Source organism: Neofelis nebulosa, chromosome 6 (assembly GCF_028018385.1).
Source record: "Neofelis nebulosa isolate mNeoNeb1 chromosome 6, mNeoNeb1.pri, whole genome shotgun sequence".
Taxonomy (NCBI): Eukaryota; Metazoa; Chordata; class Mammalia; order Carnivora; family Felidae; genus Neofelis; species Neofelis nebulosa.
Genome location: NC_080787.1, coordinates 81,749,043 through 81,765,419, shown reverse-complemented (window position 1 = coordinate 81,765,419; position 16,377 = coordinate 81,749,043). Strand labels below are relative to the sequence as shown.

Genomic DNA, 16,377 nt, shown 5'->3' with positions numbered 1-16,377 from the left:
AGCTGTTAAGGTATTAAAAACATAGAGGTCTTTAATAAGCAATAAAAAATATTCAGCAATAAAATAGAATAAGCTGTTAAGGTATCAGAGACATAGATGAATGTTAAATGCATACTGCCAAGTAAAAGAAGCTAGACCAAAAGCCTATAATTATGAAAATCTCGAAAAGGCAAAACTATAGAGATGGTAAATAAATCAGTAGTTGTCAGGTGTTCAGGAGAGGGTTAAATGGGTGAAGATAGTAGATATTTTCACAGCAGTGAAACTATTCTGTATGATACCGTAATGGTGGATACATGGCCACCATGCATTTGTCAAAGCCTATAGAACTTTACAGAACAAAGAAGGAATCTTAAGACACGCAAATTAAAAAATTATTTAGGAGGTTGGGGACACCCAGGATGAAATGCAGAATACAGCAAAAAAAAAAAAAAAAAAAAAAAAAAAAAAAAAAATCTAACTGTACTACAAGTGTTATGAAAGAACTTTACTGGAAGAGGTGGGGAAATACTCATCTAACTTTGGATGAGTGGAGCCTATCAGAAAAATGGCAAGAGATACTGTACACAAGCACTGTACTCTAATCAATAAAGCCGTTTTCCACAGAGGTAGAAAACATGTACACTAAGACTGATTATACACAGATGGCCAATGGTGTAGGAGGTCAGTCTGAAAAGGCTACATTATTGCATGACTCCAATTATATGACATTCTGTTTATGTGAGAGGTTATAGATAAGCAAGAGAAGGCTAGAATGATCCTTGTGGTATGGATTTGAGTGAAATACATCAGCATGAACACACTCATATTTAGTTTAATACACATACAGCTGGTTACATATAGAAATATTTACAGATGTGTATATACACGGCTTAGCATACCTACATATATTTTCTTGCTTTGTCTGTTGAAAGGTCCTAGAAGCAATGACACCTCCACAGCAATGAACACACCCAGTTATCAGATCTTAGTTTCTAATAACTAGTCTCTAAGAAAAAGAACAAGGGCTCTTTGGAAAAATAGCTGATTCTAGGACTGGGGTAGAAAATATGCAAAATAAGCTGGAGTACCTTACAGTGTCAGAAAGCAAGGAAGTACTCAAATGAAAAACATACCCCGCAATGAAGGGGGTATGTAAAAGGTACGCAGAAGTTAAATCAAAGAGTTCCCAATGGCCAAAGCTGGGACAATTTGAGCAACTAAAATAAAGTAGTATTGGATTATCACCAAAGTAGACAATGAATATCCATTAGTCCATACTGATATAAATGACTGAATAAAAGGGTGAAAAGACAAATCTGTGTAGAATTCCAAATAATCTGTATAGATACTGCCCCCTCAAGAAAGTGGAGCTTAAATTTCCACCTCTGAAGTGTGGTCTGTATGTAATAACTTCCTTCCAAAGAGTACTGTATGGAAAGGGAGGAAAAGAATAACTTTGAAGTGGAGAAACTTGATAAACACATTACCTCATCCAGGTAATCAAGTAATGTTAATATCAACAATGAGAAGTCATGCGGAGAGTATGTACCCTTGATATGACGTGATAACAATGACATTTTACCTCTGTGATCTTCCTCCCCAAATCCATAAGCCCAGTTCTAATCATGAGAGCAACATCAGATAACTCCCAGTTAAGGGACATTCTACAAAATACCTGACCAGTATTCCTCAAAACTGTCAAGGTCATCAAAAACAAGGAAAGTCTGAAAAATTGTCACAGCCAAGAGGAGCCTAAGAAGACATGACGACTAAATGTAATGTGGTATCCTGGATGGGATCCTGGAACAGAAAAAGGACATTAGGTAAAAACTAAGGAAATCTGAATAAAGTATGGAAGTTAGTTAATAACAAAGTATAAATATTGGTTTATTAATTGTGACAAATGTAGCATACTAATTTAAGATATGAAGAGTAAGGAAAATTGGCTGTGGGGTACATGGAGACTTTTCACAATTCTAAAACTATTCTAAAAATAAGTTGTTCATTTTTAAAAATAATAAATTAGGTCATAGTAACCTCAGTATTAAACAACACTACTTAAAAGAACTCTAGCCAAGTACTTGTTATGGTCTTTCACCCAATCCTTATATACAAAAAAGGAGAACCATGGAGCAGACAAAAAGAAAAATAGGAATATCTGATCAAACAACCATAATCAAACAGTACTGATTAAAGGACTAAAAGCAAGAAGGAAGATTTCTAGAAATATCTCAGGGGCTAGGTTTCTGGACACGACCATTTTATGGTTATTATCAAGGACGTGGATGCCAACAGAATATATGTTAATAAGAGGAAACTGGTAAGGACAAAAACCTTGAATAACAAAATCAAGACTTAAAAGAATATTGACAAGTTGCTGAGACACAATGAATCTAACAGTGAAATTAAGCAGAACGGGGAAAAAAAGGCAATGCCTTGTGTGCCAAAAGACAAAGTATAAAAATGTAGTTGAGGGGTGCCTGGGTGGCTCAGTCAGTTGAGCGTCCAACTCTTGATTTTGGCTCAGGTCATGATCTCACGATTCTGGAGTTTAAGCCCCACACTGGACTCTGAGCTGTCGGGCTCTGTATTGACCGCACAGAGCCCGCATGGGATTCTCTCTCTCCCTCTCTCTCTGCCCCTCCCCTGCTCATGCCCTCTCTCTCTCTCTCTCTCTCTCTCTCTCTCAAAATAAATAAATAAACTTAAAAAAATGTCGTTGATAATTTAAGGGTAGCATTTATTTTTTAAAAATTTTGTGTGATTTTAGTAATGTCATCAAGTTGTATGATTATGACTACCCAAAACGGTTAATGTCATCTCAAGTCACACTAACATGTATAAAATGTTAGGATGAAAAATATGAGAGCACCAATGACTTCAAAGCTGGCCAGATCATATTTAGGGTACACATGAAGTTCTAAGAATTATACATTAAAGAGAACAACAAAATGCACTGAAAAACAGGAATCATGGGGACGCCTGGGTAGCTCAGTCAGTTAAGTGTCTGACTTCAGCTCAAGTCATGATTTGAGTTCGAGCCCTGCGTCGGGCTCTGTGCTGACAGCTCGGAGTCTGGAGTCTGGAGCCTGCTTCGGATTCTGTGTCTCCCTCTCTCTCTGCCCCTCTCCTGCTTGCACTCTTTCTCTCTCTGTCTCAAAAATAAACATTAAAAACAAAACAAAAACCAGGAATCATGAATGTAGATTTAACATCTTTAAAAATCTCAATTGCTATGGCATGAAAGAGGGATTTATACTTTGGCATGGCTTTAGGGGTAGCACTAGATCCAAAAGATGGAATTCTAAGAATGTAGTTTTCGCAATTTTCACAGTGAAGATTTTCTAATCATAGGTTAAGAATGGACTGAACTACCTAGCAAACCATTCTCTAGAAGTGTTCAAGCAAAGGCCAATTTATTATCAGTGATGTTTTAAACGGGAGTTAAAAGTGGGCTTTAAAAAAAAAAAAAAAAAAAAAAAAGCATTCAGTCTTTCCAATCTTGAGATTATGACCAAAGAAAGACTCAAGTAACATGTAAGCTTCAAGTTCCTGTGATATTCAAAGGCCATCTACCTGAATATGTTGATTTAGTTATTACAGTTACTTTATTCTAGGATGCTAAAACCTTAAAGTGAAACCAGCATTTAAAATTTTGAGTTCCACCCACCCTCAATCCCCCAAATCAAAGAGCATTTCTTGGTTTAGCTGGGTTGTAGTGGGTCCAAACTTAGTCAATTAAAAAAAAAAATTCAGAATTAAGTAGATTACTGTTCAAATGCATGGAAACTCTAGAGGCTTTATTATAAACTAATGAGCACAGCCTACTGAGGTGTACTCATTCTCTCAGCTCTAGCTCTTCACTTCACACTTGCTGTAGGCTAGATTAAGTTAAACTAAGGGGCTAGAGAGGTAAAACTAAAAGCTCCCCATCCTTTTCAACCATCAAGTTTGAAAATGTAAATTAATTCGTATTTTTGTGTATAATGTTAATTCCTTCAAGTTTTCCAAAGCAGGTAATAAACATACACTTCTAGTTTATGTGTGTGATTAGCCATAAAATAACTCCCATCAAAGAGACATTCTAAGTAACAGAGGACCAAGTAAAGACTATGGATGCAAAATCTCTTGTCATTTCACATCTGAGTTGTATTAAAGTCTGGCTACCTATAACCCACTGTACTATAAGAAACTCCTCTTGGCTAAATAGTCCACAAACTACTCTAGTAGCTATGTCAGGCAAAGAACAAGAAATAGAGCAGCACAGAAATGGGCAGAGACTTTGTTAATAGAAACAATGTTAATCACGTTTAAGCAAGTAAGGGAACTGAGCACATGCTCTTTTAAAATAAATCTTAAATCTCTGCTAAGGTAAAGATTCCATTTTCCTATTTAGCGTAATGTGTAAGTTTGGCAAAAATGCTATTCAGAAACTAACAACAGAGAAGAGGAGTTAATTCTTTAATTTAAGCTAGGTGCAATTTTATTTACAGGTTTTAGGCTAGGTGCAACAGGCATGATATAAAAAGGAGAGAAGTCCTGACTTCAATTCCTGGCTCTGCCTCACATCACTGGCAATGTGATATAGAAAAGACAACCAATCTTCCTGAGCCTCCATTTCTCATCTGTAAAATAGGGACAATAAAGATCCTGCCTTTTTCACAGGATCATTGTGAGGGTTAAATGAAACCAGTACTTCTAAAAGCACATTTCAAACCGTTAGGAACTATACAATGCAATTTGATATTATTAATATATTACATCCAATATTTCCAAAAGCTGGATTGATCAGAAAGTATAATTTGATTATAAGAACAAATCACAGTGGTGTTAGTATACTAGGATAAAACTAATATGCCAAAGGCAAAAAAATCTAAGATTCTCAACTTTTAAATGTTGTTATTATTGATTTAAGTAATGAGAGTCTACTCCCCATTTCTCCAAGGTCTTGAGAACACTGTGGCTAATCTGTAGGTATCCATGATGGAAGGCGGTACTAAAAATCATCTGGCTTATGAAAATTAAGAAACAGATAACATTGCTAGAACTATCAGAAAAGCATGGAGAAATGGTTAAGAGGGGAGCCAGGTAGAAAAAAAACAGCTTGAAGAGAAGTTTGGAGACTGGCTGGGAAGACTGGTAAATATCAAAATACCAGAAGAATTCACAAGCAATGGCCCTAACAACACTCCTTTCTCAGGGCCTTCACAATTTGCTATTACATAGCAAAATACCTAGGGTTCGCCATCAATCAACAAGCAAAGCAGCAATAAACAACAGAAGTAGTTTATTTCCTTCTTCAGTTAAATACCCTGGGAAAGGTCTGGATGAAATCTGGGTACTTTCCTAAACAATTTCAAGAAAAGTACCAAAGACTGTAACTGTGGTCTTCTTCATGGTGTATATAATTTTTGAACTCTTTTGAACATTAAGTGTTATACATATTATTAGTGATTTATTAGCCACCTACTTCAACAGGATATCTGCCAGTTTAACTGGAACCTTTACTGCCCAAGCTCATCCAATAACAACAAAACAGAATAAAATAAGATGGAGCAACAAGCTGAGAAAGAGTACTAATCTTAAAGGCAAAGACTTGAGAGTTCTAGCATGAATTTCTGTCTCTGTTTTGAGGAAAATCATGTAACTACCCTACTTCTGCTTCTCCATCTGTCAAGTAAGTTATCAAATATAAGCTAGACTGCCACCTGTCAGGATGCTGCAGAGTGAATTCCTCTACTGAAAAGATGCTGGGAAAATTTTTAGTTTTTCTGTTACTCTAAGATTGTGTAATATCCTATAAATACATCTTCCCCCAAATAAAATAAAGGTGAAGGGCCTGAAGCACCTCAGCTAAAATTTAATTAAATGGTCCTTCTCTGGGAAATCTTGAGATGAATTATACTTATCAAAACAATTTTTTAAGTACTCATTTTTTTTCTAGTCTAGTGATTTTTATTTTCTCTCTCTCTAGAAAATTTACCTTTATCCTTATCCAATGGTTCCTGGGAAAGAATAGTGCACAGTACCGGGTTTTTCCACACCCCAGTCTCTTGAGCTAGAGTAGCTAAAAAATGCAATTCACAGCTGCCATTCTCCATCAGCTTTTCATGAGCTACCTATAAATATTAAATAAACATCCAAAGAATTACAACAGATTTTTAAAAGCAAGCTTATCAGGCTCTAAATATAATACTAACTTTTGAAAAGACTTTTATCTTAAAATTTTCACATCACATTACAAAGTGCTGAATTCCTTTACTTCTGATTTTTTCAAGATGAATCTCAAGAATTGTATCAATTATAAATTTTAATAAATACAATGTATTTCTAGAAATAAGTCAAACTTATTTTTCCTCCAAAATCTAAACCAAGAGCAAAGTTATTTCTCAAGGAAGCTATCAGAATATCCATAGCATAAAAGACCTTACACATTTTATATCCTGTGTTAGTAAAAAACAAAAACAAAAACAAAAAACTTTTTCCAAAAAACTACCATTAATAAGTGACAGATCTGCATCAAGGCCTAAGTGACAACATACACATATCCCAATAAAAGGGACTTTTGAAAACAACTAAATGCATGATTTTTCATTTATTTATTACATAGCCTTGGCAATATTCTATTTAAAGCTACGACACTAAAACTTGCTTACTAGTTGTTTCCAAGTGTTCATGCATTTAGTGTATTCTTCGAAACACAAAAGGACCAATAGTTTTTACCCAATTCAGAAACTGTTTATTGGGAATGTCTATGGGCAAAGGACTAGGGAAGAGAGCAACTGGTCCTCCATTTATGGGGCTTATCCTCTACTGGGGTAAAGAAAGGGGAAGCACAGGCTAAATGAAACAAATGCTGTTAAGCAGGCATAAAATAACCCCAAGGAAGCTCTGAAATACGAGCAAAGTGTTATGGAAACTCTTAAAGCTACATACTATGTTTATACAAAAAGTCTATTCCTCAGAACCATAGAATCTTCCCACTGCAACAAGTTCCAGGGCTTGAAGAAATTTTCTTTAAGTAATTGCTGAAAGCTACCATATAAGGATTTAGAGTTATTTCCTTCTCATTAACCCATATGGAAAATATCAACTAGTGCTACTGTTTCAAAAAGGAAAGTTTAAAAGTTTATCTTATGTCAACAAACAAAATAATGAGAAATTCAGTATTATATTTGCATATAAACAACTTAATTCAGGGATAGAGTGCCAAACAATGAAAAGTTCTACAATAATTATTTACCTAAAAATAAATACTTGCTAGGGAAATAACCTAAAACATGAGGTACTGATATGCTGAAGTAGAAACTACATGATCAAAAAGTTATTTGCAACGTGACAAACAAGACAAGACACCTTCATTGCCACAAACAGTTAAGTATTATGTGTAAAATACTATGTGGAATCCTATAATACTAAGATATGAATCCTACCTTCAAGAATTTTGCAACTGATGAAGATTTTAATGGTTAATATTGAAATAGGAAAGCTGATTTCTCTACCTAAATATAGTTTATTTCACATGCTTCTAAAATTTGAGAATAAAATTCTCTTTAATGTATCTCCTACAGAAAAACATCAAGCCAAAAAATATTTTAAGAACTCTGGTTAGAGAAAGAGACAAGTATACTTTGTGAAACTAGCTAGCAGAAACATTCTTTTTAATTAATCAATTAATCAAAATGTACTTGAAGCTATAGTATATCCAGCACAATCTAGTGCTTGAAACAAAATTTAACATTCTTGAAAATATTCCAAGACAACTAAGTACTAAATTGTGTAGTACTACGTAAGGCAGAATAATAGCACTAAATAAAAAAGACAAAGCATGTGTTTTCAGTTATAGGAGAAAAGCACGAACTCTGGAATAAAGAACCTTGATTCAAATGACTACTCTGTAAAATCAACTGTACAAATTTGGGCAAATAAAAATTTTAAAGTATGAGCCTCAGTTTCCTCACCTTTAAAATGGGAAAAATATACCTACCCCCACAAAGGATTATATGATATATTAAATTCTTATAAAAATATTGCAGATGTTCAGCAATTAAACTGTTTCTAAATACAAATTAGGGCATTTTTTTTTTTTGTTTTCCCTTACTGGTCTGGCAAAGTCCTAAACTGATCTTAAAGAACAGTGCAATATTCAACCAATCTATCTAAATGTATATATTCATTTAGCACACATTTATTGAACATCTACTATATGCATGACATTAGTGTTAACAAGAGCTGCAATTAATGCTTGTTATTAGATGTTTTAAAGTGTAACCAAAAAATTTATATAGAGTAAAGAAAACAGACATAAGATATGCCTATATGAAATCTAATAGGTAGATATTCTCACCTGCACCAGTGTCTGAAACTGTTCCCACTGTTTATCTGATAACTCGACAGGTAGGCACAATAAAAGTTCAACACAGCTTCTAAAAAACAAAAAATTGGTAACGATAGAAATAATTATTAAGATTCAAAGTAAAATAAAACAAATAATTCTAGTATCAGTAGGTACCCCAAAACTATTCTATTTAAACTATCATAAAAGACTGAAATACAGAATTAAAACAAAAGAGCTGTATCTGATTTTTTATTTACTCAAAGGTCTACTCACAATGCCAAGCGTTCCAGAACCAATGCTACATTTTCACATTCAGAGGTAAGATAAGGTCGGGCTTTAACATAACTTTGGATAGCCACTGTGTATACCTCCAATAAAGGTAAAGGATCTTCTGAAGTTTTCCATTTCTCTGCATATTCAAGGAGTGTCTGTTTTGGAAGGAATAATAAAAAAAATTCAACGTAAATCAAAATACATACTGGCTAATCAGTTTTTCTCTCCTCCCTGAGAAATTCTGAAACAGAACATGCTTTATCTATGAAAACAAAAAGTAGCTTATACCAATTAAATTATTAAAAGTAATAAAGCCATAGTCTTATTTCTAGCAGCTCTCTAGAGGAGAAAAGATTAGTGTTAATTCATCCAACAACAGCATCATTTCATGAAGGATGACTTTCTTAGTCAAAATGTCACCTTTCACCCCCAAACTTCTAAGATTTAAAAGTTGTTTTAAAAACAAGATACCTAGACCAGCTTGACCGGGAGGCATGTAGTAAAGAATTTCAAATATTTACACTTCTATTTTTCATATAGGGAGCATAAAATTGAACACCTAAAATAAATAAATTGCATATATGGTCAGAAGAAATGTAACTTTTCAGTTAACAAAAAGTAACGGTACAACATATTGCTATTTTTTATGACAAGTTTTATCATTTTAAAAAAATCATCTAAAGAACTTCAACAAATATAAAGTCAAATAACTTGTATAATAAAGTGCTTATTTTTTTTTAAATAAAAACTACTCCTCATCCCTTAATGAAGTAAATATTTCAAATGCACCATATCAGAATTACTAAAAGGAAAAAACCCTGTTTATTCTATAGAAAGAAGAGATGGAATAAACTGGCAGCAGCATTTAAGCAGACACCCACATTTAAGATTCTACAACGATTAAAATCGTGGGTTACTAAAAAGTATTATCTAAAAGGTTCTATAAGTATGCTAAATAAAGGACTCTAATTGTTTTTATAATATAGAAAACTGCCATAATTGGTCCTCTTCACACTTCAAGATTTAAGACTCATCTCATCACATGTGTAAATTCAGTGTCCTTTCCTAGGAAAGAGGGTATCTTGAATGAAAACTCCATGAGGGCTTATATTCTTTGGCCTACAGAAGCAGTTTTTAAAAAATATGTAGGGGCGCCTGGGTGGCTTAGTTGCTTGAGCATCTGACTTCGTTCAAGGTGATGATCTCGCAGTTCATGAGGTCAAGCCCCACGCCGGGCTCTGTGCTGACAGCTCGGAGCCTGGAGCCTGCTTCCGATTCTGTGTCTCCCTCTCTCTGCCCCTTCCCTGCTCGTGCTCTGTCTCTCTCTGCCTCTCAAAGATGAATAAATGTTAAAAAAAAAAAAAAAAAAGTAAAAATATGTAGATAGGTAAGAAGGTAGGAAGGAAGTTAGGAAGGAGGAATGAAGAAATTACATTCTACCATTAAACACTCAAATCACTGCCTTGTCTTCTCTACTACCTCTAATAGTAGTTAAGTGATCAGAGAGGATAAGGAAGGAAGAAAGGACTAGAAAGGGTAATCTGGTAAATTTAAGAGCAATGTAGCAACAACTCACTTTATGAGCAGTCATACATATATCCACAGACCCTGACCCTCTCCAAGTTGGACAGAAGTGCAGGTAACCTGGAGACCCAAGCACTCACTTGGCCACTGATATCGGAAGTGAGGACAATCTTGAGGGACTGAATCCTTTAACCTATGGAATCTGATGCTAAGTTCAGGTAGTTAGTGTCAGGCTTTAATTGTAGAACACCTATTTGGTTTTGGAGAGTTAGAGAAATAGTATTGGGAAAAACCATGTATTTCATGTTAGCAGTAAAAAAAAAAAAAAAAATTCCTGCAACAAAACTTTTAAAAATCTAAACAAAAGCTACCAACTGAATGGAAAGATCTGCATTTAGAGGTTCTTCTGTGATTATCTATTTCTAGGAATGAAATGGAGTATAATATTCTGTGTTTCACACATGCAAATGTTGGCAAGGTTGGTTTTAATGTTTTCCTTGGACATTTTATGATGATGTGACAGAGGATGACCTTACTCACATGTTCAAGAATTTCAGAAGTAACACCAACGATGCATACAATTCTTACTTCAGCTAGCACTTGTTTTTCTACAAAAAGTTATTAAGTATCATTTTCCTTTTTCTGGAAAAACATGTTTAGATGTCTAGGGAATTTCATGCCTGGCAAATGTTCCTAATCTAACATAGATTAGATTGAACACTTAGGCCTCTTGCAATAATGAATCAATTTCCATAATAATAATAGCTTTTGCTAGAAGAGAAAATATATCATACCCATTTCCCAATAGTTCTGAAATTGTAAGCTTCCTTTTTAAAATTATCTCCTAACCTCCCCCCAAAAAAAACCCTAAAGAAGGTGATATATTTCTACATATATATACATATCCAGGCATACCTCATTTTACCGCACTTCATTTTATTATGGTTCAAAGGTATTGTTTTTTTGGTTTTTTTGGGGTTTTTTTGGTTGTTTTTTTTTACAAATTGAAGGTTTTGGCAACTTTGCATTGAGCAAGTCTATCAGCACAATTTTTCCAACAGTATTTACTTACTTTGTGTCTTTGTCACATTTTGGTAATTCTTGCAATACTTCAAAATTTTTCATCATTATTATTTTGTTTGTTACGGTGCTCAGTGATCTTTGATGTCACTACTGGAATTCTTAGGGCACCACAAACTGTATTCATAGGACAGTGAACTTAATCTATAAACGCTGCATGTGTTCTGACTGCTCCACCAACCATCTCTCTCCTTCTCCTTGGGCCTCCCTATTCTCAGAGACATAACAATATTGAAATTAGGGCAATTAACCCCGCTGTGGCGTCTAAGTATTCAAGAGAAAGAAGAGTCACATTTCTCTCTCTTTACATCAAAAGCTAGAAATGACTAAGCTTAATGAGGAAGGCATGTCGACAGCCAAGACAAGCTTAAAGCTAGGTCTCCTGTGCCAAACAGCCAAATTATGAATGCAAAGTTAAAGTTATTGAAGGAAATGAAAAGTGCTACTTCCATGAATACATGGATGCTAATAAAGTGAAACAGTCTTATTACTGATAATGCAGAAAGTTTTAGTGGTCTGAATAGAAGGTCACCAGCCACAACATTCCCTAAACCAAAGACCCTAACTCTCCTCAATCCATGACAGAGAGGTGGGTAGACTGCAGAAGAAATGTTTGAAGCAAGCAGAGGTTGGTTCAAGAAAAGGTTTAAAGAAAAGAAGCCATCTCTGTAACATAAAAGTGTAAGGTGAAGCAACAGTGCTGATAGAGAAGCTACAGCAAGTTATCCAGAAGATCTAGTTAAGATCATTAATGAAAGTGGCCACAGTAAAACAACAGATTTTCGTGTAGACAAAACAGCCTTCTATTTCAAGAAGATGCCATGTAAGACTTTCTTAGCTAGAAGGGAGAAGTCAATGCCTGGTTTCAAAGCTTCAAGGGATAGGCCAACTCTCTTGTCAGGGCCTAATACAGCTGGTGACTAAGCTGAAGCCCATGCTGAAGATTCTAGGGCCCTTAAGAATTATGCTAAAACTACACTGCCTGAGCTCTACAAATGGAACAAAGCTTAAGGGATAACATATCTGTTTACAACATGGTTTACTGAATATTTTAAGCCCACTGTTGAGAAAAAGATTCCTTTCAAAATCTTATCACTCACTGACAATGCACCTGGTCACCCAAGAGCTATGTCAGAGATGTACAAGATTCATGTTGTTTTCATACCTAACACAACATCTGTTCTGCAGCCCATGAATCAGAGTTACTTCAACTTTTAATTATTATTTAAGAAATACATTTCATAAGGCTAGAACTAACTGCCCTAAATAGTGATTCTTCTGATGGATCTGAGCAACATAAACTGAAAACATTCTGGAAAGGATTAACCATTCGAGATGCCATTAAGGACATTTGTGATTCATGAAAAGATATCAAAATATCAACATTAAAAGGAGTTTCGGGGCACCTGGATGGCTCAGTTGGTTAAGTGTCCGACTCCTGATTTAGGCTCAGGTCATGATCTCATAGTCTATGAGATGGAGCCCTGTGTCAGGCTCCATGCTGGCAGCACAGAGCCTGCTTGGGATTCTCCACCCCCATCCCCTTGTTCCTACCCCACCTGCATGTACGTATACTTGCTCTCTCTCTCAAAATAAATAAACATTCTTATTTTAAGAAAATGTCACTGTCACCCCAAACTTTAGCAACTATTATTCTGATCAGTCAGCAGCTACCATCAAAGCAAAACTCTCCACTTGCAAAAAGATTATGACTCGCTAAAAGCTCAGATGATGGTTAGCATGTTCTAGCAATTTTTTAAACTAAGTACATATTTTTTAGACTGAATGCTACTGCACACTAAATAGACTGCAGTATAGTATAATTTTATAAGCACTGGGAAACCAAAGAAATTATTTTTTTAAAAATTTTTTTTAACATTTATTTCTGAGAGACAGAAAGACACAGAGCATTAGCAGAACAGGGGCAGAGAGAAGGAGAGACAGAATCTGAAGCAGGCTCCAGGCTCTGAGCTGTCAGCCCAGAACCTGATGCTGGGCTCAAACCCACAAACCGTGGGATCATGACCTAAGCCGAAGTCAGACGCTTAACTAACTGAGCCACCCAGGCTCCCCAAAACCAAAAAATTTATTGAACTCACTTTACTGTGATATTTGCTTTATTGTAGTGGTCTGGAATTGAACCTCCAATATCTTTGAGGTATGCTTGTATCTACATTTTCCCCAAGACCTAAACTTCTGAATATGTCTAGCTCTGCAAAGGGTATATGAATTCTGTTCTCCTGTCCTCAGATGAAAGAAGTTTTTAAGCTTAATTCTAATATGTAACCAAAGATGAGTTCTTTTGGGTTTAACAGAGTCTGACTGAATTGATGAGAAATATAACTGACAAATTACGGAATGTTAGATCCAGAAAGTACCTTAAAAACCATCTTTTTTTTTTTTTTTTTTTTTTTTTTTTTTTTACCTCATTTTACAGATGAGAAAAGAGGGAGAGGAAGCAGACTCTGGTGAAAAGGAGACCATTTAGGTGGCTATTTATTTAATAGTGTGGGAAAAACTTAAGTAGGGAGAGGGTAGAAAGATGACAACATACTGAGATGTTATGAAAAAAGTGATGACATGCTTGCTCATAAGGATTACATATAAGAGCATAAGTTAAAAAGTTGGTTAAAAAGCAAATATGTAAAAAAAAAAAAAGAAAAGCAAATATCTATGTGTATAAGGCTTTGAGCATTGGTATTCATAGAAGTATATTAATACTAGAGGTTCCCTTGTTTCTTTTTTTTTTTTTAATTTTTTTTCAACGTTTTTTATTTATTTTTGGGACAGAGAGAGACAGAGCATGAACGGGGGAGGGGCAGAGAGAGAGGGAGACACAGAATCGGAAACAGGCTCCAGGCTCCGAGCCATCAGCCCAGAGCCTGACGCGGGGCTCGAACTCACGGACCGCGAGATCGTGACCTGGCTGAAGTCGGACGCTTAACCGACTGCGCCACCCAGGCGCCCCAAGGTTCCCTTGTTTCTTAAGACACTAAGATCAGCAGAACCACTGTGAAACTGAAAAAATCCCCAACATAACTGGTTATTAAATTATATTTCTTCAATTAAAAAAGTTACTTATTTATATCTACTTTATACAAGGGCTTTTAGGTGGGAATCTCAGACTGATCAGACTCATATTCTTTTCAGAGAATCAGAAAAGACTTTAAAGATCATTTAATTCTGTTTTACAGAGTAGTAATTAAAGGGTCCAGTGACCTGCACACTATGAATAGAACTGGTAATTAGCAAAGCCAGGCACCCTTACTCTCTGTGAAACATTCTGTCCGCTACAAACAAATATGGTTTGTGGTAATGTTAAGAGAACTATAAATCTGTGGTGTTACTTTATAATTACAAAGTACCTTTTACCTGTATTGCTTCAATTATGCCTCATAACAATGAGAGGAAATACTACTTATCCAATTTGCCAGCCATCCTAGGATTAAGTAACTTCTTTATCAATTAAGCTTATTTTATTTTATTTTTTAATGTTTATTTTATTTTTGAGACGGAGACAGAACATGAGTGGGGGAGGGGCGGAGAGAGAGGGAGACACAGAATCTGAAGCAGGCTCCAGGCTCTGAGCTGTTAGCACAGAGCCTGATGCGGGGCTCAAATTCATGGACCATGAGATCATGACCTGAGCCAAAGTCAGACGCTTAACTGACTGAGCCACCCAGGCACCCCGAATTAAGCTTATTTTAGTTGGAAGTAAGGAAATTCAACTCAAAGCAGCATACACTAAGAAACGCTTCTCACATAACAAGAAATTAAGAGGAAGTTCCTGGACTGGTCAGCATAGTAGCTCAACAATGTCTTCAAGACTATGACAAGCAGTGAGTGTCACATATAAGTAATGAATCACTAAAGCCTACACCTGAGATTAATATGACACTGTATGCTAAATGGAATTTAAATAAAAACTTGAAAGAAAAATAAAATACAAACAAAAAATAAAAATAAAACACAATGCCTTCAAGAACGCACATATGCCTTCATTCAGGTCTCCAGTCCTTAAGAGAGTGAAACAGGTTTCTTATCCAGACTCAGCAGTTACCAGAAAGATGAGATCATCTCTTCATGCATATCTCATTTAGGAACAAGGAAACCGTTCCCAAAAAAACCCAAACCCAATTCCCATCAGATTTCTCCTCAGGTCTCAATGGCCAGAATGGCATCACACACCCATGTCGAAAATCCCCCAGCCACAATGGAACCCTATGGTTGAGTTTTAAACCAATCAGAACTCACTCTCTAAACGCTGGAGATAGGGCTTGAATCTCACACAAAGCCATGTGGAGGAAGGAAACTATGAATAAAATCAGGGTTCTATTAGGAAAGTAAGGGAGGGGCCAGTCTCACACTTTGGTTGTTTCACTATTGGTATTTTCTGTCCACATGCCCTCAGGAATAAGTGAGGGGCGCCTGGGTGGCTCAGTTGGTTGAGCATCTGACTTTTGATTTTGGTTCAGGTCATGATCTCAAGGTCTGTGAGTTCAAGCCCTGCGACAGGCTCTGAGCTAGTAGTGTGGAGCCTGCTGTGCTCTATGCTGACAGCGCGGAGCCTGCTTGGGATTCTGTCTCCCTTTCTGTCTAGCCCTCCCCTGTTCATGTGCACACTCACGCTCTCACTCTCTCCCTCTCAAAATAAATGAACTTTTTTTTTTTTTTTTTTTTAAAGATCCTCTCTCTCCCTCAAAAAAAAGTCACTATGATCTAGTTTTGGGAGGAGTGGGAAGGGGTGGATAATACAGAAGATAAAAGATAGGGAAAGAAACAAAGTTTTTCTGTAAGGCACCAGATTGTTTCCATTAACGAGTAAACTATAAGTATGGCAGGAAAATTTAAAACCATGTTATATGAAGAATGACTGATGGAACTAATATTGCTTAATCTGGATAATAAATAACATTTACTGAATATTGACTAAAGACTAGGTGCTATTCTGAGAGCTTTACATGTAATACCTATCAGCAATTAGATAAATTACAGTAATATATTAAAAATGAACAAACTGGGGCACAAAAAGATTAAAGTAACAAGTCCCAAGACTACAGAGCTAGTTAAGAGGCAAAGAAGAGATTCCAACACTTTGGCTTTGGAGCCTGAGTTCTACTAAGTTCTATATTTCTGAAGAAATTTTTGATTCACAGCCAAATTCACAAATTTGAAGACTT

General features: G+C 35.7%; 1 protein-coding gene across 4 annotated transcripts in view; it reads right to left on the bottom strand.

Annotated features, from left to right (window-relative positions):
* ZNF292 (zinc finger protein 292) overlaps positions 1 to 16,377 on the bottom strand; it is a 94,758-nt gene that overhangs the window by 36,343 nt on the left and 42,038 nt on the right. For 2 of the 4 annotated variants that reach the window (XM_058734648.1, XM_058734647.1), the window contains 3 exons: positions 8,594 to 8,748; positions 8,330 to 8,408; positions 5,966 to 6,101 (listed from right to left, as the gene is read on the bottom strand). In XM_058734648.1, the coding sequence (XP_058590631.1) occupies positions 5,966 to 6,101; positions 8,330 to 8,408; positions 8,594 to 8,748 (370 nt within the window). Of the gene's footprint in view, positions 1 to 1,657; positions 1,758 to 5,965; positions 6,102 to 8,329; positions 8,409 to 8,593; positions 8,749 to 16,377 lie in introns of those variants that run through there. The other 2 variants (XM_058734650.1, XM_058734649.1) reach the window with 2 other exon arrangements.